This window comes from Callorhinus ursinus, unplaced genomic scaffold, assembly GCF_003265705.2.
Source record: "Callorhinus ursinus isolate GAN/ISIS: 27379988/994484 unplaced genomic scaffold, GSC_fseal_2.0 scaffold31, whole genome shotgun sequence".
Lineage (NCBI taxonomy): Eukaryota > Metazoa > Chordata > Mammalia > Carnivora > Otariidae > Callorhinus > Callorhinus ursinus.
Window position 1 is genome coordinate 12,587,895 of NW_027397093.1, and position 26,744 is coordinate 12,614,638.

The 26,744-nt window shown below is 38.0% G+C and overlaps 1 protein-coding gene across 2 annotated transcripts in view; it reads right to left on the minus strand.

Moving 5' to 3' along the window:
- The window catches only part of MCU (mitochondrial calcium uniporter), a 199,257-nt gene that overhangs the window by 97,926 nt on the left and 74,587 nt on the right, over nt 1-26,744 (minus strand). The window contains exon 2 of one of the 2 annotated variants that reach the window (XM_073878848.1): nt 26,071-26,397. The exons of the other annotated variant lie outside the window; for it this stretch is intronic. Within the exon in view, the coding sequence (XP_073734949.1) occupies nt 26,071-26,184 (114 nt within the window). The 5' untranslated portion in view covers nt 26,185-26,397. The remainder of the gene's footprint in view (nt 1-26,070; nt 26,398-26,744) is intronic. 2 annotated transcript variants of the gene reach the window in all.

Sequence of the window (26,744 nt, forward strand, 5' to 3'; positions counted from 1 at the left end):
CCAAACTCACCCCTTACCAGCCTCAAGAAGTAGACACAGTAATCATTCTAGAGAGGTACAAATGAACCAGTTATAGGACTCAAGGACTCTAAGCACAGTCTTATTTGTTCACTTCGGGAAGATAACAAGACATAGGAGATTCTGGAAAACAGCAAAACTGGCTCTAAGACATGACACCCCATTCTAGACTGTCGTCAGAGGAAGAGATTCCAACATACCCAACTCCTACTATCTTTGGTCCCTACTTAGCAAATGTGAGGTTTATTCCAACAAACCACCATGCCCACGGTAGTAGCTGTTAAAGTAGGGGATGCTGTAGACTAGCAAACAAGCACTCTATCATGAGTCAGCAACTCATGATGTGTTACTAGGTGACAACGCAAAATATAAAATGATTTTTTAAATACATCTTCTTTACCCATCCCTTAGCAATGTGGGTGCGGTGTAAAATTTCCACATAGAATATACTAGCTCTGTATGTGCAACTATTTATACAGTCTATTACCTGTGTTCTCCTTACAATCCTATCATTTCAGTACTACATTAGTCGTTGAGTTTTTTTGACTAGCTGGAGTCATATACTCAAAATCAACAACGACTTGTTTGGGTAATGGATAGATGCCTATTGAATGAAGGGGACAGAATTCCCTCCACAGACTGGAATCATCCATCCTTGTTTCCTGACAACTGTTATCACTGTCCTCAAGTAAAAGGTATCCACTCAGAGCCTATTATGTATAAAGCAACACTGAGGTGCTGGGAAGAAAATAAAGAAGACTAAAACAAGGTCTGTGATGGCTAAGAGGCTACAATCTAACTGAGGCATGATACAACCATAAAAATGAACATACACTGGTTTATAACAATGCTCAAGGGCCAAATGAGAGGTAAACCCAATGAAATTTAAATAACCAACAGAAATGGAATATTCAACGAGTCAAGATTATTGTGGCCAGGAGTGGCTACAGAAGGCTTCTTGGAGGTGGGACCTCACCTGGGTCTAGCAGGATATATTATTTTATAAGGTGCAGGGGGCAGCAGGTTTGTCTTTTAAATTATGTTTTGTTTAGCCTAATATTAAAATCATTTTATATTACATTATTAAGCTGATAAAAGTTTATCCTTTAAGCTTGAGATTAAAATATGGTCCTTGAAAAATTTCCCCCTCTCCCTATATAAATTTTCTTTGCTCTTTTGCTATTTGAGGTTCAAGATGATTTATGGGAGGTAGGAAAGCACAAATGTGGTGGTTTGCACAAGAACAAGTGCTGTAGGAAATACCAAAAGCTTCAAAAACACATATTCTACCAATGATGGCTTGTTTCCAGGACTGAATTTAGTGTGAAAACTGGGGAAACGTTTATGTGTTTCAAAATAATTTAATCCCAACAAACCTGTGAATTAGTAAATATTATCCTAATACTTCTAATGAGGAAACTGAGGTTCAAGGAGGATAGAGAGCCAAGAATCAGCACAGCTAGGATTTGAAATCAGATGTCTCTGATTCTAAAAGCTCCTTTCTTTCTACTATATACGACTCATTTTTACATAGCAAAGAACAGCGGTTGCTCACTCCATGCTGATGTGTTGGAATACAACATTAAGAACCTATATATTAAAAAACAAATAAACAAAAACCCAAAAAACAACTAGCCAGAATTCCACAAATAGCTATCCAAACTACATTAATTAAACTGGGTGACATCTCTGAACACCAATCTCATGTCTTATGAAAATATCTCTATGGCAGATCAGTCTATTATGTATCATTTTATTCTTGAACTTTTACTGCATAGCATTAATGCCTTATTTAATGCAGTCTTCATTCACTTCACTTACTGTTCAATGGACAACTTTCAGCCACTCAAATTGGCAACACATACCTTGTAACGTATCTATTATTCTTCTTTAGAATTTGTGAAGTACTCAATGCATTCCATAATATATATACACAATAAATACCTGTGAACTAGGAGGTGCTGAGCAACACTCCTTTAATTCCCATAAAAGTCTCCTTTCCAAAAGGATTCTCTTCAACCACTTCTATTAGTAGAGCACTAACACCAGATGAAAATAAGGGGCTACACACATATTACAATGTTTTTCTTACAAATTAAACCAAGTTGAAAACTGCTGCCCTTGTAAAGTCTTTCTACAGACAGGGGTCAGAGATAAAGTGAGCCCTTACTGCCATGAAATGAGCCAAGAGGATAACTTTACAGAAACACTGAAAAGTGAATAAAATTGCAGTTCTGGACTACACGCCAACACACAAGAGCAGCTCATTTCAATCTGTCAGATAAACGCCTACTCAGCAAGGATGACCTTCCATAATATATATTTGGCTATTTTATACCCTGTTTCCTTAATCTGCCACCGACCGTGACAATCACAGAATGTTTGGGGATATAAGTGGCAGGAGAGGAGGTGGGGAGACAGAGGCAGAGAGAGGAGAAAAAGAAAGTGTGGCTTCAGTAAATACACCACCACTAACCATGTCGCAGAGACAGCAAGGTGACTAGAAAATGGCTGACACCAGCACTGCCAGGTCTGTCCAGAGCAGCCATCACTACCATTTGCTTGGCTGACTGTGTGATATATGGGGAAATTGGGGAGATTCTCCTGCTGGATTGTGAAACTGCATCTGCATGCTAAAATATCCAGAGGAAGGAGCCCTAGGTAAAAGGAGAGCAATCCCTGTACTATGTGGAATCCCAACGCCACTGACAACAGCAAGATGCTGCTTGAACAGCTCTATCAAGCAAGTAAAAGACACATACACTATGATACACTTGAATTGGGTTTTAATATCATTGCCTATGTGCTTTTTGCTCTTCACTCTAACAAAGGCATTATCATTTTACAGCTGAAAATACATCAGCATTAGGAATTTCCCCAAATTTGCTGTGTAGGAGGAATTCCCCACACGCTGCCCATGAAAAAGCAAAGCTGCTATGCAATATACTTCAGGCAGAGGCAGAGTGCTCAGGGGCCCTCACACACACACCCACGCACACTTAGGGACAGACTTTCCCCAGCAGCATGCACTGAAATGAGGGCAAGCCTCCCTCATTTCCCTGCACAGTGTCACATTAACATTTACAGGAGCTACTGGGAGCACAGAGGACTCTTCCTGACAGACAAGGACATCCAGAGATCTAATCCCCGCCAAGAGTTGCTTTGCAGGACTTTCTGTCCTTCTTAGACATGCCACTAAGCAGCAAGCATACTTAAAATCTATTCTTTAACTTCTCCGACAACTAAATGTACACTCTTTGCATTGGTTTTCAAGAGGGAATAGAAGGAAAATGCCAGCCCCTCAACAGATCCAGGTAAGTGGCTCTTCAACCTCACAGCACAATGTGAAAGGTTAAGCAAGGAGCTACAGGATCCAACGGTACCCCATCTTCCTCTTCCCTTGGATCAAGCAGCAGGGTTAATTATGTGGAAGAGCCAAAAAGGTACAGTAATTGGATATTGACTTTTGGGTGCTGGTGAATTTTAATAATGCCTGTGGCAGTAGACTTCACAATAAGCTTCTCCTTAACCTGTTTCTGAAACTAAAAAGTCGAAGACAAAGTAAACAAATTTTCTTTTTTAAAAAAAAGAAGGAATGAATGAACAAACGAACAAATTAAAGAAAGAAACAACACTACCTTAAAAAAAAATGTTTGGAGCTAAGCATGGGAAAGATCCTTCCCATATGCATCTGATTTTAGGGACTTCTCACATTTTCGTCTCCACCTCACTCTACTTTTATTTTTCTTGGCATGATCTCTGCTCTCTCCCCTCCTTTGAGAAAATAAACAGTGTTTACTGTATGTTAACACTTTAGATACAATAGCTCCCCCTAAAAAGCCTATCTTTCATCCTTCAATGTTTAACCTGACATGTTTTCCCTCAAAAGAGAATTGGGCTAGAAATCCCAACAGCGCCTTACTAAGCAAGCTCTCCTAGGAAGAAAGGGATCAATGCCTCTCAGATGCCAAAGACAGGCCCAAAGGAGTGGCATATGGCAATTCCTTATCTGAGTCCAAATCACATCCCTTCAAGGAACCACTAGTTTATTTTTACCATACCTTTGTCCTAAATGATACTCTAAAATAAACAGCATCACACTTGTTTTGGACATGAGGATGGGGGTGAAGGAATGGGAAGTAATTTAAAATATCCTTCAAGGGGCGCCTGGGTGGCTCAGTCGTTAAGCGTCTGCCTTCGGTTCAGGTCATGACCCCAGGGTCCTGGGATCGAGCCCTGCCTCGGGCTCCCTGCTCGGCGGGAAGCCTGCTTCTCCCTCTCCCACTCCCCCTGCTTGTGTTCCCTCTCTTGCTGTCTCTCTCTCTGTCACATAAATGGAATCTTTAAAAAATAAATAAATAGGGGCGCCTGGGTGGCTCAGTTGTTAAGCGTCTGCCCTCGGCTCAGGTCATGATCCCAGGGTCCTGGGATCGAGCCCCACATTGGGCTCCTTGCTCGGCGGGAAGCCTGCTTCTCCCTCTCCCACTCTCCCTGCTCGTGTTCCTTCTCTCACTGTGTCTCTCTGTCAAATAAATAAATAAAATCTTTAAAAAATAAATAAAATAAAATATCCTTCAAAATGTCTGGCAGCTTTATATACAGTGCACCCAGATGGTGTACCTATGCCAGGTAATAAAATCCAACTTCAAAACAATCTAAACATTGACATTCTCTAGCCAAGGTGGAGCACGTGCAATGCAATGGTTTCATTTAAACCGTTCAATGAAGTACTTGGGGTAGATATTGATTATGCTTCAAGTGCATTCAGCAAAAATTTCAAACCAACTGAGTTACTGTTTCCTTTTTTATGGCTGGGAACTCCTTTCACACATTCCTGTAGAACTATAGACTGCAAATTGCTCTGGTTTGCCTTAGTGGAAGGAAGGTCCCACCAGGCACAAGTATTTCTAAATTCCCTGGATTCTTCATCATTTATTTTGTTTCCTTTAAAGTTCAAAGGCCAGTCCCTTGTATACTACTGCAGGATGTTGGCTCATGGTTATACAGCTACACTAGAGACACAACTACCTCTGCTGTTCCTGGCCTTGCTAACGACCAGCCAAAAACAAATAATGCATGAGCCCTACAAGAAAAGAACTTAACAAACTAGTAAGGGAAACTAGACACAAATCCTTGTAAATTTAAATAAGAAAACAAAAATTAGGGATGCCTGGGTGGCTCAGTTGGTTAAGCGTCTGCCTTTGGCTGGGCTCCTTGCTCGGCAAAGACCTGCTTCTCCCTCTGCCTGTCACTCCCCCAGCTTGTGCATTCTCTCTCTCTGACAAATAAATAAATAAAATATTTAAACACACACACACAACAACAACAAAAGTTAAAATGAGTTCCTCAGAAGAGGTAGAAATTCAGTTGGACTTTTAAAAAATAGGTAGAATTTAGATAAATGAAAAAGTACAAGAGAGCATTTGGAAGAGCTTGAGTTTAGGAATACCTACGGTGTAAAGGTGGGAATGCATCAGGCATACTACAAGTAGAAATGGACCAGCTCAAGTACTGCTACATCTCTAGAACCACTTCACAAAGGAAATTTCAGGCAGATTGAGAAGGGATATAGCATTCTTTTATACTGTCAATTTTGGGGTTCTTCCTACCCAAATGTGTGGTTACAGTACGTTTTGTGGAATCACCAATGCTGAAGGAGGGTTCCAGAATGGAATGGGGAGAATCATGCCTGTAGAGAGGAGTCTACAATCCTGGCAGCACTCACTGGTTTCCCTCAGAGAAGTCACCAAAATAACTGATGTGAGTGAAAAGGAGTCCCCCCTTTTTCAGCCTATGCATGACCACAAATCACAGTATCCTCATTGTTAGAACTGACCACCTGGATCATCTACAGATCCTGTCACTAAAATAGTTTTGGGATCATCAACCCTTTGGCCAACCACAAAGATCTGAAATTATGTAACAGCAACAAAGGGAAGAGGAGGAAAAAAAAAGAGAAGAAGGGACCGAAAGTAGGTATCTTTTTCTGAAGTATGTCTGAGAACTAAGCAACTTGGCATTCTCATTCTTCACCTAGGAATTAGCTCCGATTAAGCCCCTACACTTAAGTCTCATCTGATTCCCAGGAAAACAAAACATCGGCTTATGTATAACCACACAACCATCTGTTTCTGAAAACAGGCACAAATACCCAAACCCCCAAAGCCTTGTTTTAATCACAAATGGAATGAATGATGTCTCAACCACAGTATACTTTATGTATATTTTACCTTTGGGAATCCTTACCACCTATAACCTTGCTAGCCTTCGGTTGAGCTTAACCCCACAATTCATTTAAAATTAATAAATCTAAGAAATTGAGGAGGCTAACTGAGAAAGTGAAGTGTCAAAGACAAAGTAAGCCATGGGGAAAAATTCTAAAAGCTTGCAGTCTAGGCTAAGGGTATGAGAAGTCTCTCCTGGCTCCAAGTTACCTCAGCTTCAACAATTTTTTATTTCCAAACTCCTTGACTGACAAATTCAATTCATCATCCTGATTACCAATAACAAGATACCAAATTCTACATCAAAAACCTAACATTCCCTCCATGAGTACCATCCCCCTTAATCCCACTCAAGTGGTCCAATGCTTACACTAAAATGGCAAAAATATCCAGAAATAAATTATTCATTGAATTACTGTCTCTCTCTGTCAGTCAGACGAATTAAATGGGCATTACAATGTCACCAAATTAACATAAATACATGTTATAGTACATTTGTAGAATGTTTTTTATTTTTTTAAGTAATCTCTATGCCCAACATGGGGATTGAATTTATGACCCCAAGATCAAGAGTTGCATGTTCCACATGCAACTAGACAGCCACCCCCATAATGTTAATGTTTAAGAGCCTTTTCCTGTCTAAAACTGCATCTGATTTTCACAATAAGCCTGTGAGTGTGAAGAAGGTACTACTAACAGGAGAAAACCAGAGAAGCAGTTGACATGGTAAAACTAAGATATCACTATTTCAGGGGTTTTGTTTGTTTTTACAAGACCTTTCCAGATGATGAGAGGGTTGGAAGGGGAAGGAGTGAAGCTCTTTGTGGCTCTCCATCTAGGTCAAATAGGCATGATGCTCCTGTTATCATAAGAGATTGTGGTAAATTTAACAAATGCATCCTTCCTACTCTCTTTCCAATTCATCTAAAATACACACACACACACATTCACACTCTCAAACACAAATAATAGCCAAACAATATCTTAGAAAATTGCTTTTTAAAAAACCCCAGTGGACTTTGTTTTCCACTTCCTTCTTCTAACAGTTATTTTTAAAATACTTTTGAGGGGCGCCTGGGTGGCTCAGTCATTGAGCATCTGCCTTCGGCTCAGGTCATGGTCCCCGGGTCCTGGGATCGAGTCCCGCATCAGGCTCCCTGCTCAGTGGGAAGCCTGCTTCTCCCTCTCCCACTCCCCCTGCTTGTGTTTCCTCTCTCGCTGTGTGTCTGTCAAATAAATAAAATCTTTAAAAATAAATAAATAAATAAATAATGATAAAATACTTTTGAGATACAATTCACATACCATAAAATTCACCTTTTTAAATGTACAATTCAGTGGCTTTAGTATATTCACAAAGTTCTATACCCACCATCACCATTTAATTCTAGAAATTTTTGTCACCCCAAAAAGAAACCTCATGCCCATTAATATTCTCTCCCCATTCCCTTCTCCCAGCCCCGGCAACCACTAACCTACTTTCTGTCCCTATGGACTGCCTATTCCGGACATATCATACAAATGGAATCAAACAATCTGCAGCCTTTTGTGACTAGCTTTTTTCATTTAATATATATGCAAAGTTCATCCATGTTACAGCATATATCAGTACTTCATTCCTTTTTGTTACCAAATAATATTCCATTATATGAATATACCACATTCTGTTTATCCATTCATCAGCTGATAAACGTGGGTTATTTCCACTTTGGGGCTATTATGAATAATGCTGCTATAAACACTGTACAGGTTTTGGGGAGGATATATGCTTTCACTTCTCTTGGGTATATGCCTAGAAGTAAAATTGCTGGGTCATATGAGAAATCCATGTCAAACGCTTTTAGGAACTGCCAAGCTGTTTTCCAAAGTGGCTGTACCATTTCACATTCCCACCAGAAATGTATGAAGGTCCCAATTTCTCCACATCCTCACCAATACTTGTTATTTTCTAGTATTGTTATTGTTGTTGTTGCCATAGTAGGGGATATGAGGTGGTATCTCTTTGTGGTTTTAATTTGCATTTCCCTAAGAAACGGTGAAGTTGAACATCTTTTCATGAGTTTATTGGCCATTCATACATCTCCTTTGCCAAAATGTCTATTCAAATCCTTTGCCCATTTTTAAACGAGGTTTGGCTTTTTTATTACTGAGTTGTAAGAGTTTATTTTTAATATATTCTAGAGGCAAGTCCTTTATCAAAGATATGATTTGCAAATACTTTCATTCTGTGGGTTATTTTTTCACCTGCCTAATGGTATCATTTTGCAGCAAAGAAATTTTAAATTTTTATGAAGTCCAATTACATATTTCTTTTGTCACTTGTGCATCTGGTATCATATCTAAAACATAATTTGCCTAATCCAAGACCATAATCCATGTTTGTTTGTTTTTTTAAGATTTTTTATTTATTTGACAGAGAGAGACACAGCGAGACAGGGAACACAAGCAAGGGGAGAGGCAGAGGGAGAAGCAGGCTTCCCGCTGAGCAGGGAGCCCAATGTGGGGCTCGATCCCAGGACCCTGGGATCACGACCTGAGCCAAAGGCAGATGCTTAAGGACTGAGCCACCCAGGTGCCCCCATCCATGTTTTCTTCTAAGTTTTATTGTTTTAGCTCTTAAATTTAGGTCCTCGATTTATTTTGGGTTAATTTTTTTCTATGTTGTGAGGTGAGGATCCAACTTCATTCTTTTGCCATGTATATATCCAATTATTCTAGCATCATTTGTTGGGCAGACTCTTCTTTCTCCCACTGAACTGTCTTGGCGTCCTTATCAAAAATCTGTTAACTGTAAATATAAGGATTTATTTCTGTATTCTCAACTCTATTCTACTGTCTACCCTTTATGCCAGTTCACGCTATTTCTCTTACTGTTGCTTTGTAATAAGTTTTGAAATCAGTAAGTGTTGAGTCCTCCAACTTTGCTTCCTTTTTCAAGATTCTTTCAGTTATACTGGGTTACTTGGATTCCCATATGAATTTTAGGGTCAGCTTGTCAATTTATGTAGGGGGAAAAAGGCAGCAGAGATCTTGACAGAGACTGTGATGAAGCTGTAGATCAATTTGCAACTATTGCCACCTTAACAATGTTAAGTCTTCTGATCCATGAACGTGGGATATTTTTCCATTTGTTTAGGTTTGCTTTCTTTCAATAAGTTCTCAGTGTACAAATTTTATACCTCTTTTATTTTTTTTTTAAGATTTTATTTTTATTTATTTGAAAGAGAGAGAGCACGCCTGAGCTGGGTGGAAAGGCAGAGGGATAGGGAGAAGCAGACTCCTTGCCGAAAAAGGAGCCCAATGCAGGAACTCAATCCCAGGACTCCAGAATCATGACCTGAGCCGAAGGCAGACATTTAACAGACTGAGCCACCCAGGCACCCTGCTTATACCTCTTTTATTAATTCCATAGTTACTTTCATCACAAAGATACATCTGAACCAGATGTTCCATTGATGACTAGGTATGTTAATGGTCCTCACTGTATCTGGGATGGGTATTCACATACAAATTTATCCTTTTAATTTTTATTTTTCATCCACTATACAACCATATTAATTTGGGACTTTAATCTGTAAACTGGTTACAAAAACAGCAATCCATGACTGCTACCCTTACCCCTAACTTCCACTACTCCACCCCCAACACATTCACCTCACTTCTTTTCCAATTCCCTCAAGTAACCACTCTGAACTGAGCCTTTTGATATGTTCTCTCAAATCCCTAAATAACACACTCATAGTACCACTCCTTGAAACAAATACCATTAATTTAAAAAGTGTTGAAATCACTAATGAAAACTTCCAAAGCCTCTGGAAGAATGGCCATCTCCAAAGTATTACTTACATGTATTTTATTAGAGCTGGTACAAAAATTCACAATTTGATGGCAAATATACACATCGGACTGGTCTAGTCTTGGAGCTTTGGAATAGGCAAGAATTATCCACAAAAGAGATACACCCTCCCCAGATGACAATGGCTCCAGCTTTTACTCTGAGACACTCTCAGGATCCTTCTATCATAGAAGTTCACATGAAACAAATGGGCTTAGCTTCAATTGGTGTACTAGTCCTACCTTGGGACTCACCTGATTCAAATGATAAGAATGGCAAACCTACTGATGACTTGATACCAACTATTCTGGTAAATATATATAAATATATATAAAATATGTAAATCTGAAGCAGTGAAGATGGTTGAAATGTTCTTTTGTGACAATACAGAAATTAGTGAAGATTTACATGCCTAAATTTCTTAGGTGCCAAAGGTCTTCTAAATGTTAACCATGTGAATTTAAGTATATTTATCAAATAGTTAAAAAAAATAAACTCAAAAAAAAGGAAGAAATCTATTTTAACTAGTGAATAAATGAAACCTTAATAATATCACTTTTGAAAGTTTCTGAATACCCGTACTACACTGACCCCCTCACCATGCACTGACAATTCTATGATGGAAGAGTATTCTTTCTAAAAAAGTAAACTTAAGGGTGCATGGAACAAGGAAAATCTAAAGTCATTCCCTCAGGACTTGGGTCTTCTATCACCAAAGTAAATCAAACATTTAGTCACCTCTAAGTTCTAAGAGACAACCAAGTAGACAGTAGACGGGGGATTTGAGGATTCTGTTATAACACGTGCCAATTTTGTTATTTCTTTCAAGTCATCTTGTCTAATACCTCTAGCAGGTAAGTGTCAGGAAGTGAATCCTGGTCTAGATAATGACTACACAAAACTTGCATGCCATGAAGAACTGGAAGTACAAGAAGCCTAAAAGATTTTCTTTTCATAAACTAGTTTAAAAGTATGAATGAAATCACAGTACTACTCAAGTAAAACAATACTTCTTTCACTAGAACATCATGTTGAGAATCAAGAGAAGGTTCTTCCCCCACGCCACTCACCAAAATAGGAAATCAAAGACAAGTGTATTTCTCCAACAAACTTGCTCTATCTCTTGTATTCCTTCTCTCAGAAAATGGCACTATCATTTAGTTGTCAAAATTATAAACTTGGCCATCGTTCTTAACTCCTTCCTCCCACCTTCCTTCCTTCCTTCAGTCACCAAAGACTGTGGATTCTATCTCTTAAATAGCTGTTAAATCCATCTGTTTCTGTATCTCCAAGTCTGGACTGCACCAATTCTATTCTCCCTGCCTACTATCTATTCTCCACAACACAACCAAAATTATCTTTCTAAAATGCTCGTCTTTTCATGTCACTCCCTTGCTTAAAATCCATTTCTTTAGCTTTAAGAGTTTTAAAATTCCAAATATTTAAGGAGAAGAACAAAAGTAGTTACAGACTTTCAAGAGTCAGGTATCATGAATATATACTTGGGAAAGGGCCAGAAGAAAACATATGGATTAGTAAAATGTCAGGAGGAGGGAGAAGAGCAGCAGTGGGGGCCAGGCTGTGATTAAAGCCAATGCTAAAATTAAAGATGGCATAAAAACTATTTTTTAAAGTGAGTAAATTGTCTTTGTGGCACATGAAAATCACAATATTACTTCAAACAATCATTTATATTAGATTTTTCAATTCAAGAAATGTTTAATAGAACTCCAACTATATGGAAGGCTTTGGAATTTCCACTTATTTCCAACAAGCCTCCAGTTCAAAGACTTGCTACAATTCCACTTCCCCAATAACCTGCTCTCAAGACACCTTCTCCACCTTCATTCAAAAACAGAGTTACAAAGTATGTATGGATAGAATAATACGTCTGAGATTTGCTTTTTGTTTTTATTTAAGAGAGGGAGAGATGGGAAGAGGGGCAGAGAGGGAGGGAAGAGAGAGACTCTTAAGCAGGCTCCACACCCAGCAAAGAGCCCAATGCAGGGCTCAATCTCACAACCTGAGATCATGACCTGGGCCAAAATTAAGAGTCAGACGCTTAACTGACTGAACCACCCAGGCACCCCTGTCTGAGATGAGCTTTAAAATAATTCTGGGAAGGGAGCTAGTTGGGGGAGAGGAAAGATAAAACAAGATTGGCAAAATGTTCATATGCAGAAGGTGGCCTGTGGGTATGTCAGAGTTCATGGATTAATTGTACTACTGTCTTTATTTTGCATATTTTTGAAAATTTTCTGTACTAAGTAAAACAAACCTAAAACAAAAGCCACCCAAAAAATTGTAAAAAAATGATCCAATGCTGAAAACATAATGCTTTTCTCATTCAATAAGGTTTCATATAGGACAGGCAGGTAGACTTTCATATTTCAGGCATCACTTTGATACGATTTTGAACCACAATCAGAAAGGTTATTCTTTCAAATTCAATTGTGGAACAGAAAAATTTATACCAAAGTTGGAGAAACTGTAAGACAAATCAAAGTTTATTTTTTGGTAAGAGATTCTGCAACTAAATACCAAAGTTGGAGAAACTAAGACAAATCAAAGTTAATTTTTTGGTTAACAGTTTCTGCAACTAAAATACAGAAACAATATTTTTTTTTAAAGATTTTATTTATTTATTTGACAGAGAGAGACACAGCGAGAGAGGGAACACAAGCAGGGGGAGTGGGAGAGGGAGAAGCAGGCTCCCCGCGGAGCAGGGAGCCCGATGCGGGGCTCGATCCCAGGATCCCGAGACCATGACCCGAGCCGAAGGCAGACGCTTAACAACTGAGCCACCGAGGCGCCCCTAAAGAAATAATATTTACTTTAAGAAAACTTTAGTACCATACTTCCATTCTTTGTTCCTAGACCCATTACAAAAAAAAAAAAAAAAAGTTTCTTACAGTTAGTACCTATTTCACAAATAATTGATTTTAAACAGTCCTGGTCTATATTCGAGGATACACTACAGGGCATTTTGTACTTCCAATAATAAAGTTTTTATGAATATGATCGTCCTGTTCCCTTTATCTCTAAAACTAACCTTGGGCTTGGCTACACTGCCCTCCAGCAGGGTTTCTTAACTTTGGCACCATTAACATTTTGGACTGGATAATTCTTTGTTGTGGGGTGCTGTCCAGTATGTTTAGAAATATCCCTGGCCTCGGAGGGCCTGGGTAGCTCATTTGGTTAAGCGTCTGACTCCTGATTTCAGCTCAGGTCATGATCTCAGGGTCATGAGACTGAGCCCCACATCAGGCTCCCTGCTTAGCCGTGAGTCTGCTTGCGATTCTCACCCTCTCCCTTTGCACCTCCCCCCTCGCCGGCTCACACGCTCTCTCTCTCTAAAAATAAGTAATAAAAAATAAATCTATTAAAAAAAAAAAGAAATATCCCTGGCCTCTAGCCACTGATGTTAGTAGAACTGCTGCCCACTCCCATTAGTTCCTGACAACCAAAATGCTCCAAACACTGCCAAATATCTCTTGGCGGAGGGGGTGCAAAATTACCCCCTATTGAGAACCACTGCCCTACAATGATTAGAACAACTTCCTAGTTGCTTGTTTAAAAATACTCTAATCTTATTTAGCTTCGTAAATACATTTCCCTAATCTAAAACAGTGAGACACCCTGGAATGTCTGTATATATTGTTATCATTTCTTATGGGAACAGCTTCCTAGTCACAGAATCATAGAAGCAAATTATCTACTTTAGTGTTCTTAATGGGGACCACAGTCCAGATCTGTGGCTATGTACTCAAGAGTTTAGAAGTTCTCCATAAGGAATTTTTAAATTTTTGCCTTTATCACTGATAATCTTTGAAAATCTGGATCATTTGAATGAAACTGAGGGTTGCTAGGATATCTGTGTGCCCACATTTGTGTTTACCAACACAAAGTCATCTGTTTCCCTCACTATCTTAAGCTAATGAGAAAAGCAGAGGCAGCAATGTAGTTGAGCCAGTAGAGGCCAAATGATATCATGATGCACTAAATAAAAGATTTCAGTAGTTTTAATAGAAACAATGTATCAGGAGCATTAAATTATCTCGGGCACAGTAGTCCAGATGGTCAGTGCAAAAGAACCTACAGGATAGCAAGGAATAACATATTCATATTAGAAGCAGCATTTTAGTTTCAGCAAACCATTATCACTTGTCATATTAATGTTGTTAATATGTTGGTTTCGTAGTTTGTTTAAAGATTTTATTTATTTATTTGACAGAGAGAGAAACACAGCGAGAGGTTTTGTAGTTTTGTTTATCCTTCATCTGTTTTGATTTATACCTCTACATGGATGCAGCAAAGGGAGCTTCTATTTAACTTCATGTTTGGGGCGCCTGGGTGGCTCAGTCAGTTAAGCATTTGCCTTAAGTTCAGGTCATGCTCCCAGAATCCTGGGACTGAGCCCTGCATCGGGCTCCCTGCTCAGTGGGGAGCCTGTTTCTCCCTTTCCCTCTGCCTACTTGTGCTCCCTCTCTCTCCCTCTCAAATAAATAAATAAATAAATAATCTTAAAAAACTAAAAAATAACTTTGTTTGTCCAACACTATAATTATGTAATTAAAAACAACAACATAGTTTAAATCAAAACTTGGAATATTTGTCCCTCTTAAAGGATCTGCAGATTACTCAAATTTGAAAATTACTGATCTTGTCCAATGCCTTCATTCTACACAGAAGAAACTACAGTCCAGTGGTATTATAGTAATTTGTCCAAAATCAAACACCTAATCACTGGCAAAGAGAACATTACAACTATAGGTCTATTGATGCACCAATTGTTACCATATACTTTGGTGTCTTGTATAGATAACATAAGTAAACATAATTCAAAATGTTTTCTTTTCACATACCATATTCTAAATTAAACTTATAAATAGGGAACCAAAATAAACCAGCATTAGAGATACACTATAAACAGACTATAGCAGTACATTACTGTAAATGTATTTCCCTACAAACTAAGACTAGGCTAATCACTCTATTGAAAAACTTAAAGAGTATATAGGTGTTACCTTTGATTATGAGAGATAACAATTCAATATCCCAAACCCGTACTTCGTAAGTCCTCTTGGCATTTAAGAAGCTGCTTAAATATTGCATTTTTAGTGTAATCGTGAAACATTAGAAAATTTTTCCAACAATTAGGAATTTGTTACACTACCTACAGTACATTCATACAATGGAACACTTGAGTAAAGATAGTGACTATTTATTAAAAGACACTGTATATGAGATTTTGTGTTAAATGCATTATATGGCCTCATTTACTCTTTTTTTTTAAAGATTTTATTTATTTATTTGAGACAGAATGAGAGAGAGAGAGCGAGCACATGAGAGGGGGGAGGGTCAGAGGGAGAAGCAGACTCCCCGCCGACCAGGGAGCCCGATGTGGGACTCGATCCCAGGACTCCAGGATCAAGACCAGAGCCTTCGTTGCTCAACCAACTGAGCCACCCAGGCGCCCGGCCTCATTTACTCTTCACAACAATCCTGTAACTTATCTCCATTTTACGATGAGGCTTATTTGCCAGGTCGTGTGAGTGTTAAGCTGAAAAGTCCAGAATCAAAGTCTGATTCCAGATTCGAAACTGAAGCTAATGAAAAACTGCTACATACTAAAATTCTACGTGAGGGATGCCTGGGTGTCTCAGTTGGTTAAGCGTCTGCCTTCGGCTCAGGTCATGATCCCAGGGTCCTGGGATCGAGTCCTGCATGGGGCTCTCTGCTCCGTGGGGAGCCTGCTTCTCCCTCTGCTCTGTCTCTCATGAATAAATAAATAAAATCTTTAAAAGAAAAATTCTACGTGAATGAGAAGACATTCAATGTAATGCTATGTAATAAAAAAGTCTTGAAAACAACATGTACAGGAAAAGTCAGAAAAGCTCTATACCAAAGTGTTAACAGTGAATATATCACTGGGTCTTATTTTCACATATTTGAATTTTCTACTTTATTTGCAGTGAATAAATCTAGCTTGTTTAACAACAGAATGTTTTATTGATACAAGTCAAACAAGCCAACAGACTTATGCTGTGCAATGTAGTCATTATGGCAATTTCAGCAAAAAGACCCCCATGCTCTAGTTACAAATTATAACTTAGGCTCCCAAGAGTTTAAAAATAAGAAATCTTCCTTTCTCTATTTCTTACACTAGGTAGTCTCACCTAGAGAGGATTTACCTACAAGTAAGGGAAAAGAAGAAAAGTATATCATTTTATAAACTGCTGTTTTCACGTATCGAAGTTAAACATCTTTTCGTGTGATGATTACTTAATACAATGGCAGTTTTTATAAAGCTTACCCTTGACACAATTTGAGAATTAAGCAGGACATTTAACAACTGCATTAAACACTAATCAGTTTTAAAAAATACCCTATTTGTGAAACTTAAGGGTTAATCATTTAAAGGGAACATTCCTTTCACTATGCTTTTAAAATCTGTTTCACTTCTTTTAATATTTTATTATTGTATTATTTTTATTTTTTTAATTTAATTTTATTATGTTAGTCACCATACATCATTAGGGTTTTTTTATGTTATGTTCATCACCATACATTACATCATTAGTTTTTTTTTTTTTAAGATTTTATTTATTTATTTGACAGAGAGAGACAGCGAGAGCAGGAACACAAGCAAGGGGAGTGGGAGAGGGAGAAGCAGGCCTCCCACAGAGCAGGGAGCCCGATGTGGGGCTCGATCCCAGGACCCTGGGATCACGACCTGAGCCAAAGGCAGACGCTTAACGACTGAGCCACCCAGGTGCCCATACATCATTAGTTTTTGATGTAGTGTTCCATGATTCATTGTTTGCGTATAACACACAGTGCTCCATTCAGTACGTGCCCTCTTTAATACCCATCACCAGGCTAACCCATGCCCCCATCCCCCTTAAAATCTGTTTACTTCTGAAAGAAGCCTGTATTTGCTCAAAACACAAGTCTTAGATAAGCCTGTAGTGACACAAATTATTAGCTCTTAATAATCTTATTTTAGTTCTTGGTTTTGAAGCTACAATGTAAGCAATCACATTGGTAACAGACAATGAAAAGGAAGGAAGGCACTGATTTGGTAATGCAGAATAGCTATGGAATTATTTGCGTGAAATTTATAATTAAACCTTTCTGCTCTGATCTACTTCTCATTTCACCATCAGAAACAGAAGAAAAGTGACATTAGAAACCCTAGTGCTAATAGCTAGGATATAAAACTATGAAGTCGCTTAATACTAAAAAATAAAAGCCAAGTTTTTCCTTAAGCAAAAATCAAAGTACTCAGAAATTACAAATATTTTATTACCACTAGAGTGCCTTCACCACACAGTTACAGTAAGTGAGGTCTTTCTTGTTTTATTAGTTTCCTATTGTCTTTGTAATAAATTTCACAAATTCAGTGGTTTAAAACAACACATTTATTCTTATGCAATTCTGGAGGTTAGAAATTCAAAATGAGTCTCACTGGGCTAAATAAACTCAAGGTTCTAGAGGCTCTGAGAGGAGAATCCTTTCCTTACCTTTTTCAGCTTCTAGAGGTCTCCTGCATTCCTTGGTTCACGACCCCTTCCTCACATCACTCCAACCTCATGCTTCAGACATCTTATCTCCTACTACTAACTCTCATCTCCTGTCTCCCTATAACCTAAGGACCCTTGTGATAATATTAAACTCAACTAGATCATCCAAAATAATCTCCCATCTCAAGATCCTTAATTACATTATCCAAAGAAAGAAAATAATCCATTTGGAAAGCACTACATATTTCCTACACTTGGTTGGTGCATGTCTCTGGAAAAACAACTGGCCAAAGAGTTCAAGACTAGTCAAGATTTGTGACTCAGCAGTGAGGTGTGCAACTACATTGCTATCAAGTCTCTGGAAGTAATGAAACGAAGCATTTCACCTTCTGCTAGCTCATGCCTATAGGCTTTCTCTATTTGATAAAAAGTAAGGGCAATAAAAGGCAACCTTATGGGCCAATCTTGTTATGAGCTAATCACAGATATTCTGGATCCAAAAAATACTTTGCTGCTTTCCACATCCAATAAGGCCCAAGAACAAATAGCTCTGTATTTTCAGCTATATAGGTATAATGGGAAACAGTGAACGATATATACTCTCAGTATTTGCTATACATTCTGCACCAGCTTGTCACATATGTAACATATAAAAACTCAACTAAAAAAATTACTGAGACTTTTCCCATCTTACACTATCCTCTTGTGTGGGCATTCAATAAAGAACATAACAGAGTGTCATTATATAGCTTATAATGGGTTATGTTATCTAACTTTGTAAATAAATGGCAAGAAACTTTAGATACTATCAATCCATCCTCCCTCAGGCTAGCCACAGCTGTAGTAGTACTAAGACAGGGCTTAAACTGAATTCGAAGCCTTTTACTTGCCCTGTGGCAACTATCTGCTAGCCAAAGAAGGTGATATTGTAATTAAGTAAGACTTCTTTTTTTTTCTTTTAAGATTTATTGATTTATTTATTTGAGAGAACGAGAATGAGAGAGAGAGTACATGAGAGGGGGGAGGGTCAGAGGGAGAAGCAGACTCCCCGCTGAGCAGGGAGCCCAATGCGGGACTCGATCCCGGGACTCCAGGATCATGACCTGAGCCAAAGGCAGTCACTTAACTAACTGAGCCACCCAGGCGTCCCAAGTAAGACTTCTTTAATCCCAGGATTTTAATAAGTTTTTTTTTTTAGATTATTTATTTATTTATTTGAGAGAGAGAATGAGATAGAGAGAGAGCATTAGAGGGGAGAGGGTCAGAGGGAGAAGCAGACTCCCTGCTGAGCAGGGAGCCCGATGTGGGACTCGATCCCGGGACTCCAGGATCATGACCTGAGCCGAAGGCAGTCGCTTATCCAACTGAGCCACCCAGGCGCCCAATCCCAGGATTTTAAAAGGCACTTAGCCTAGTTCACATAAGCAAAATATCCTACATTAGATCAGAAAGTACTTTGTTCTTACCAACACTTTAGACCAGATAAACTAAAAAACTCTCATACCACAAAACATGGACAAATGATGGCTGACAATATAACAAATACCCTCTAAGATACATAACTGAGCACAAAGGAAAAAAGAAAAAAATCCTCATAGGCCTAAAACTGAATTGAGAAATTAAAACCAAACCCCCGGAGGAAGTTCCCTGGTCTGGGTAATCTACAGGCTTGGGTTTTAGAACTCCCCAGGGTGGGCTACATCAAAATTAAAAACTTCTGTGCATCAAAGGACACAACCAAAAGAGTAAAAAGGCAACCTATGGAACTGAAGAAAATATTTGCAAATCTATGTCTGGTAAAGAGTTAAATAAAGGACTCTCGTAACTCAGTAACAACAACAACAACAGAAACATCCGAAAACTCAGTTAAATAACGGACAAAGGACTTAAGTAGACATTTCTCCAAAGAAGACTTACAAATGGCCAAGAAGCAGGTGAAAAGATGCTGAACATCACTGAGGAAATACAAATCAAAACCACATGAGATAGCACCTCACACCCATTAGGATGACTACTATTAAAAATAATAAGTGTTGGGGCACCAGGGCGGCACAGTTGGTTATGCGTCCCCTCTTGATTTTAGCTCAAGTCATGATCTCAGGGCCATGAGATCCGAGCCCCACATTAGGCTCTGCACTGAGCTTGGAGCCTGCTTAAGAGTCTCTCTTCCTCTCCCTCTTCCCCTCCCCTGCTTATGCATGCTTGGTCTGTAAATAAATAACTAAATAAGTGTTGACAAGGACGTGGAGAAATTGGAACCTTTGCACACTATTGGTGGGAAAAGAAAAAGTGTGCAGCTGCTATAGAAAACAGTATGGTGGTTCCTCAAAAAATTAAAAATAGAACTGCCATATGATCCTGCAATCCCACTTCTGGCAATATACCCAAAAGAAATAAAAACTCAAAGAGATATTTGCACATCCATTTCCATAGTAGCATTATTCACAATAGCCAAATGGTAGAAACAACCTAGGTTTCTATCAACAGATGAGTGGATAAATAAAAAGTGGTACATACATATAATAGAGTATCATTCATCCTCAAAAAGGAAGGAAATTCTGACATATGCTACAACGTGGAACTTGAGGACATTAAGTGAAATAAGCCAGTCACCAAAAGACAAATATTATATTATTCCATTTATATGTGGTATGTAGTCAAATTCACATATATAGAAAGTAGAACGGTGGTTGAGGGGAGCCAGCAAGGAGAAGGAATGGTGAGTTGTTTTTTGCTTAATATATATAAAGTTTCAATTTTGCAAGACGAAAAAAATTATATTTTACCACAATTAAAAGTAAAAACCAAAAAACCAGCAAGGGGCTGGAGACAAAAATTTGAGCTATAAAAGATAAGGTTACAACTAACATCCTCCCATAAAGCAAGGAACTTGAAGGGCTACATCCTTAATGAAGGAAAGAATTATAAGGAATTTATTCATGCCACAGGAATATGACAAGGAATTATGTCTTTAATTTGGCCTCTATTCAAATATTACATAAACACTCTCAAGCTGAGAAATACAGAAAGTGGTGCTGAGACACAATAACCTTGGACACTCAGAAAAATCAAACTCAATATATTTCTGGAGACAAAACCCTCAACCTAGGCCACACAGAATTACTACATACAAAACCCCAGAGTAAGTAAGTTTATTATTCAAAAAACAAAACATCTGAGAAAACAATCCATCACAGATAATGTTAGACAATTAACCCCAAGAATTTTGGATACTAAAACCATCTGATACAGACTAGAAAGCGTATTTGTTTAAGATGGATAGAGACAAGGGCACCTGGCTGGCTCAGTTAGCAGAGCATGCAACTCTTGATCTCGGGGTTATAAGTTCGAATCCCACAATGAGTGTAGAGATTACTTAAAAATAAAATCTTCAAAAGAAAAAGATGAATACAGATAAAAAAAATCTGAAAAACTTTTGAAGACTATGAAAATTATAGGCATATTTGAACAAGAGCCTAACAGAGCTTCTAGAAATGAAAACTAGTAACTAAAATGTCAAATTCATGGTTCAAATAGCACGTAAGACATACTGAAGAATCAGTAAATCAGAAGTCAGATATAAAGAATTATCCAGGATGCAGAAGAAAAAAAACAGAGCAAATTTTAAAAAAAGAATGAAAAGGACCACCATGTGTTAATAGATGATCAACAGAAACATAAGAATGATAATGGAGGGAAAAAAATAACATTCAAAGGGATAAAGAATTTTCCAGAAATGATAAAAGACATGAATCCTCAGATTCAGGTACCATATAAGTCCCCAAATAATAAATAAAAACAAATCTACACCTAGATACATGACTGTGAAACAGAAGGAACATAAGAGAACATAGTAAAAGAAATGAGAGCACATGAAAAGATATCACTAATCCCTAAGGAAATGTAAATTAAAACCATAATGAGATACCACATCACACCTATAAGCATAGTTATTAGTGAAAACAAAACAAAAAAACAAAAACAGAAAACAACAAGCATTGGCAAGGATGTGCAGAAATTGGAACCCTTCCGCACTGCTGGTGGCAATACAAAATGGTGAGGCCACTGTGGAAAACAATATAGTGTTTACTTAATAAATTAAAAGCAGAATTACCATATGATCCAGCAATTGCACTTCTAGGCATATATCTAAAAAAAAAAAAACCCTGAAAACAAAGACTCCAACAGTAATTTGCACAACAGTGTTCACAGCAGCATTATTCACAATAGCTAAAAGGTGGAAACAACCCAAATATCCACTGATGGATAAACAGAATGTGGCATATAAATACAATGGAATATTATCAGCCTTAAAAAGGAAGGAAATTCTTTTTTTTTTATTATGATGTTATGTTAATCACCATACATTACATCATTAGTTTTTGATGTAGTGTTCCATGATTCATTGTTTGCGTATAACACCCAGTGCTCCATGCAGAACGCGCCCTCTTAAATACCAATCACCGGGCTAGCCCATCCCCCATCCCCCTCCCCTCTAGAACTCTGTTTTTCAGAGTCCATAGTCTCCCATGGTTCATCTCCCCCTCCAATTTCCCCCCCTTCATTCTTCCCCTCCTGCTATTTTCTTCTTTTTTTAACACATAAGGTATTATTTGTTTTAGAGGTACAGATCTGTGATTCAACAGTCTTGCACAATTCACAGCGCTCACCATAGCACATACCCTCCCCAATGTCTATCACCCAGCCACCCCATCCCTCCTACCCCCCACCACTCCAGCAACCCTCAGTTTGTTAAAAGGAAGGAAATTCTGATACACGCTACAACATGGAAATATTTTGCTAATGAAATAAGTCAGACACAAAGGGACAATTATATGATTCCACTGATACGAGGTACCTAAAATAGATAACAGAGATTCACAGAGATAGAAAGTACAAGAGCGGTTACCAGGGGCTCGGGTAAGGTTAATGAGAAGTTATTGTTTAATAGACAAACAGAGTTCCTGTTTGCGATGATAAAAAAAAAAAGTTCTGGAGATGGCAATGATGGTTGTACAACCATGTGAAAGTCCTTAATGCCACTGAACTACTTAAAAATGGTTAAGATGATAAAATCTGTTATGTGTATTTTACCACACACACGCAAAAAAACCAAAAAATTAAAGAAAAAATATGATGACTTTCAAAGAAACAGATTGACACAAGATGTCTGAACAAAATGGAATAACATCATCAAAAGGCTAAAATAAAGTAACCATCAAGCTAAAATTCTACATGCAACTAAAATATCATTAAAGGATAAACAAAAATGAAAACATTTTCACAAGAACACAGAATGAGAGAGTTTACTACAAATATGGCCTAAGAGAAAGAACTACTAAAAAATGTACTTCAAAAGAAGAAAATTGAACCTAAAAAGGAGAGAGTGCTGAACAAAGATACTGGCAAAGACTGGGCTATATCTAAGCCAGTGTTACACGAAAACCAATAACAACAACAACAACTGACTTGGAAGAATAAAATGTGAAATTAAAAACAAGATAAAAAGAATATTTTGTGGGGCTCCTGGGTGGCTCAGTCTGTTAAGCGTCCAACTCTTGATTTCGGCTCAGGTCATGATCCCAGGGTTGTAAGATCAAGCCTCATGTCAGGCTCTGCACAAAGTGTAGAGCCTGCTTAAGATTCTCTCTCCCTGTGTCTTTCCACCCACTCTGTCCCTCCGTTAAAAAAAGAGAGAGAGAGAGAGAGAGAACATTTTGTATGATAGAGGGAATGACAGAAGTAAAAGCATACTAAAGTTTCTGGACTGTATGAAAGAAAGGTAGAGATACTGATTAAACTTAAAGTCAGAAATGTATGTTAAAATTGTAAGGGAAAATGTAAATATATATAAAATACATAACTTCCAAGTTCATAGAGGAGAAAATGAGTATAAGGAACACATTTTCAAAAGAAAAAGCACAGAAAAAGTAGAGTCAATATAAAGTAAGATGGTAAAAATAAACAAAAATGGAGACAACTTCTAAAATGCCAATTTGAGGAGTTCGATGGACCATCTACCCAGCAAAAACAATTATAACTGATGAAAACTATAAAACAAAAACTAATCAACTGTTTAAAGTTTCTGGAAATTGTCCTAAAAGTATGTAGCAAATAAAGAACATTTATTCAAGAAAATCTCTGCAAGACCAGCAAAAATCTGTGGCATTTGAGCCACAACCTGCTCCCTTCCCTCCCTTCCCCGAGATCAGCATGATGGAAGCTCTACTCTGGGTGAATTTAACCAAGAATGTAGGCCTCCCTCTGCCCCCAACTCCCAGTTGAAGACTATGGTATCTGGCTAGGAGGGGCAGTCTCCTATGAGAAGCATTTCTCATACTTCCATCTCTGTTGCAGAAGCTCTATAGAGGCAAGAGCCTCTGAGAGGTCTAGGGTTTCACTTCCTCCACTCAGCCCCCATTCATAGGGAGAAGTTCTACCATAGCAGGCAGGCCAAGAACACTGGGATCCCAACTACCCTTAATTACACACCCAGTTTGCTCACAGAGTGAGGTTTCCACAAGAAGCTGAAGAAGAAATAGTAAAGGATACTATTTAGCCTGAAAGCACATGACCCTAAAATTCAAACTACATGGAAAAAAAAAATCAAAGAGCTTCAGTAAAGGTAATTACATGGTTATAAAATATAGTATAAATGCCTATTTTTATGTCTATTAACTATTTTAAAAGCATTTGAATAAAACAATATGTATATAATTGTATTATTGAGATTATGCATTTGTGGATGTAATATATTTGACAATAACAGCATAAAGTGAGTCAACAGGAACAAGTCTGTACTGGAGTAAGGAAATGACACCAAAAGGTTACTTGAATTCACAGAAACAAATGAAGATAACAAATGCTAAATAAGAAGGTTTAAAATAAGAAATTTTATAAAATCTACACTTGCTCTCCAGTTTTCTCTCAGCTTCTTTAAAAGGTATAAAATTATATAAAGTAATAATTATAGAACACTGTTAGGTTTGAAACATATATAGCTATAAGATGTGCAGTTGACCCTGGAACAAGAGGGTCATCCATTCCCCCAGTGGAAAATCTGTGTATAACTTTTGGCTCCCCAAAACCTAACTACTAATAGCCTCCTATTAACTGGAAGCCTTACCAATAAATGAATAGTTGATTAACACATATTTTGTAATGTTATATGTATTATATCCTATTTTTACAATAAAGAAAATGTTATTTTAAAACACCATAAGGAAGAGAGAATACATTTACAGTACTGTATGTATATTTATTGAAAACAATCTCCCAAAAGTGGACCCATGCAGTTCAAACTCATGTTCTTCAAGGGTCAACTCCATAATAATAATAGCAAAAAAGGAGAAAAGGAAATAGAGATAAATAGGAGTACATTTTGATGTTTTACTGGATTTAAGTTAGTATAAATCTGAAGTAGATGTGCTAAAATAAGCCGTAGGATACCCAGCAAGAAAATAATTCAAAAAGGAAATAGTGGAAAAAAAAATCAGAGGAATTAAAATGTTACACTAGAGGGGCACCTGGGTGGCTCAGTCGTTAAGCGTCTGCCTTCGGCTCAGGTCATGATCCCAGGGTCCTGGGATCGAGCCCCGCATCGCGCTCCCCACTCCGCGGGAAGCCTGCTTCTCCCCCTCCCACTCTCCCTGCTTGTGTTCCCTCTCTCGCTGTGTCTCTCTGTCAAATAAATAAAATCTTTAAAAAAATAAAAAATAAAAAAATGTTACACTAGAAAATATTCCCTTAATGCAAAAGAAAGAAGAAAGTAGTACAGGATAAACAGAGGAACAGAAAAATAAGACATCACATGCTAGGCCATAAAACTACCATCAGTAACTTTAAACAAGATTGAAACCATAGGAAGTATGCTCTCCAACTGTAAGAGAATGAAATTAGAAATCAGTAACTGAAGGAATTTGGAAAATTTAGAATATAAGATATTTTGGGATGAATGAAAACGAGGACACAACAAAACAAAACTTATGGAATATAACTACAGTGGTGCTCAGATGGAAATTTATAGCTGCAAGGGCCTTACATGAAAAAAGATATGAATTCAATAACCTAATCTTTCACCTTAAGACCACATAGTGTATGATTCCAGCATAGATGTGTCCAGAGTAGGTAAATCTATAGGCAGGAAGTAGATTGTTGGTTACCTACAACTGGGAAGATTGGGGAAAATTGGGAGTGACCGATAATGGATATGAGGTTTCTTTTTGGGTGATAAAAATGTTCTAAAACTGACTGTGGTCATGGTTGTACAACCCTATGAATATACTAAAAACTCCTTAATTGAATACTTTAAATGGGTGAATTGTATATTTTGTCATTATAACTCAATAAAGCTGTTAAAATGAACCCACCCAAATACATAATAAATACATAAAAACATACAGCACATTTCAATACTACTAAGATTTTTTTTCACATTTTAACATCTTTGAAATCAAAATGCATCTACCTTCAATGGAATCTCTGAAAGCAAAGCAGCCATTGTGACATAGTTGTCACTGCCTGTGCAAGCAGGAACTTGGGTTTTCCCTTCACAGTTTCTGATCAGCTGCAACCTCTTCATTTCCTTCAACAAACCATTTAATGTTCATCTTAAGAAGAAGTAAGGGTCCGGGGTGCTTGGGTGGCTCAGTCGGTTAAGCGTCTGCCTTCGGCTCAGGTCATGATCCCAGGGTCCTGGGATAGAGTCCTGCATCAAGCTCCCTGCTCAGCGGGAAGCCTGCTTCTCCCTCTCCCACTCCCCCTGCTTGTCTTCCTGCTCTCGCTGTGTCTCTCTCTGTCAAATAAATAAATAAAATCTTTAAAAAAAAAAAAAAGAAGAAGTAAGGGTCCTTTTGTTGTTTGGACATTCCACTGACACTAAGACCAAGAAAGTGCCAGCATCAAAAAGTGCAGAGTATGTGTTAGGAACTTGGAAGAAAACTCTATAGAGACAATATTGAAGCATTTTCTAAAAACACAAGGCGGGGGGGCCTGGGTGGCTTAGTTGGTTAAGTGGCCAACTGTTGATCTCAGTTCAGGTCTTGATCTCAAGGTTGTGAGTTCAAGCTCCACCTTGGGCTCCATGCTGGGTGTGGAGCCTACATACATACATACACACAGGATAACATCATATGGGAAAAC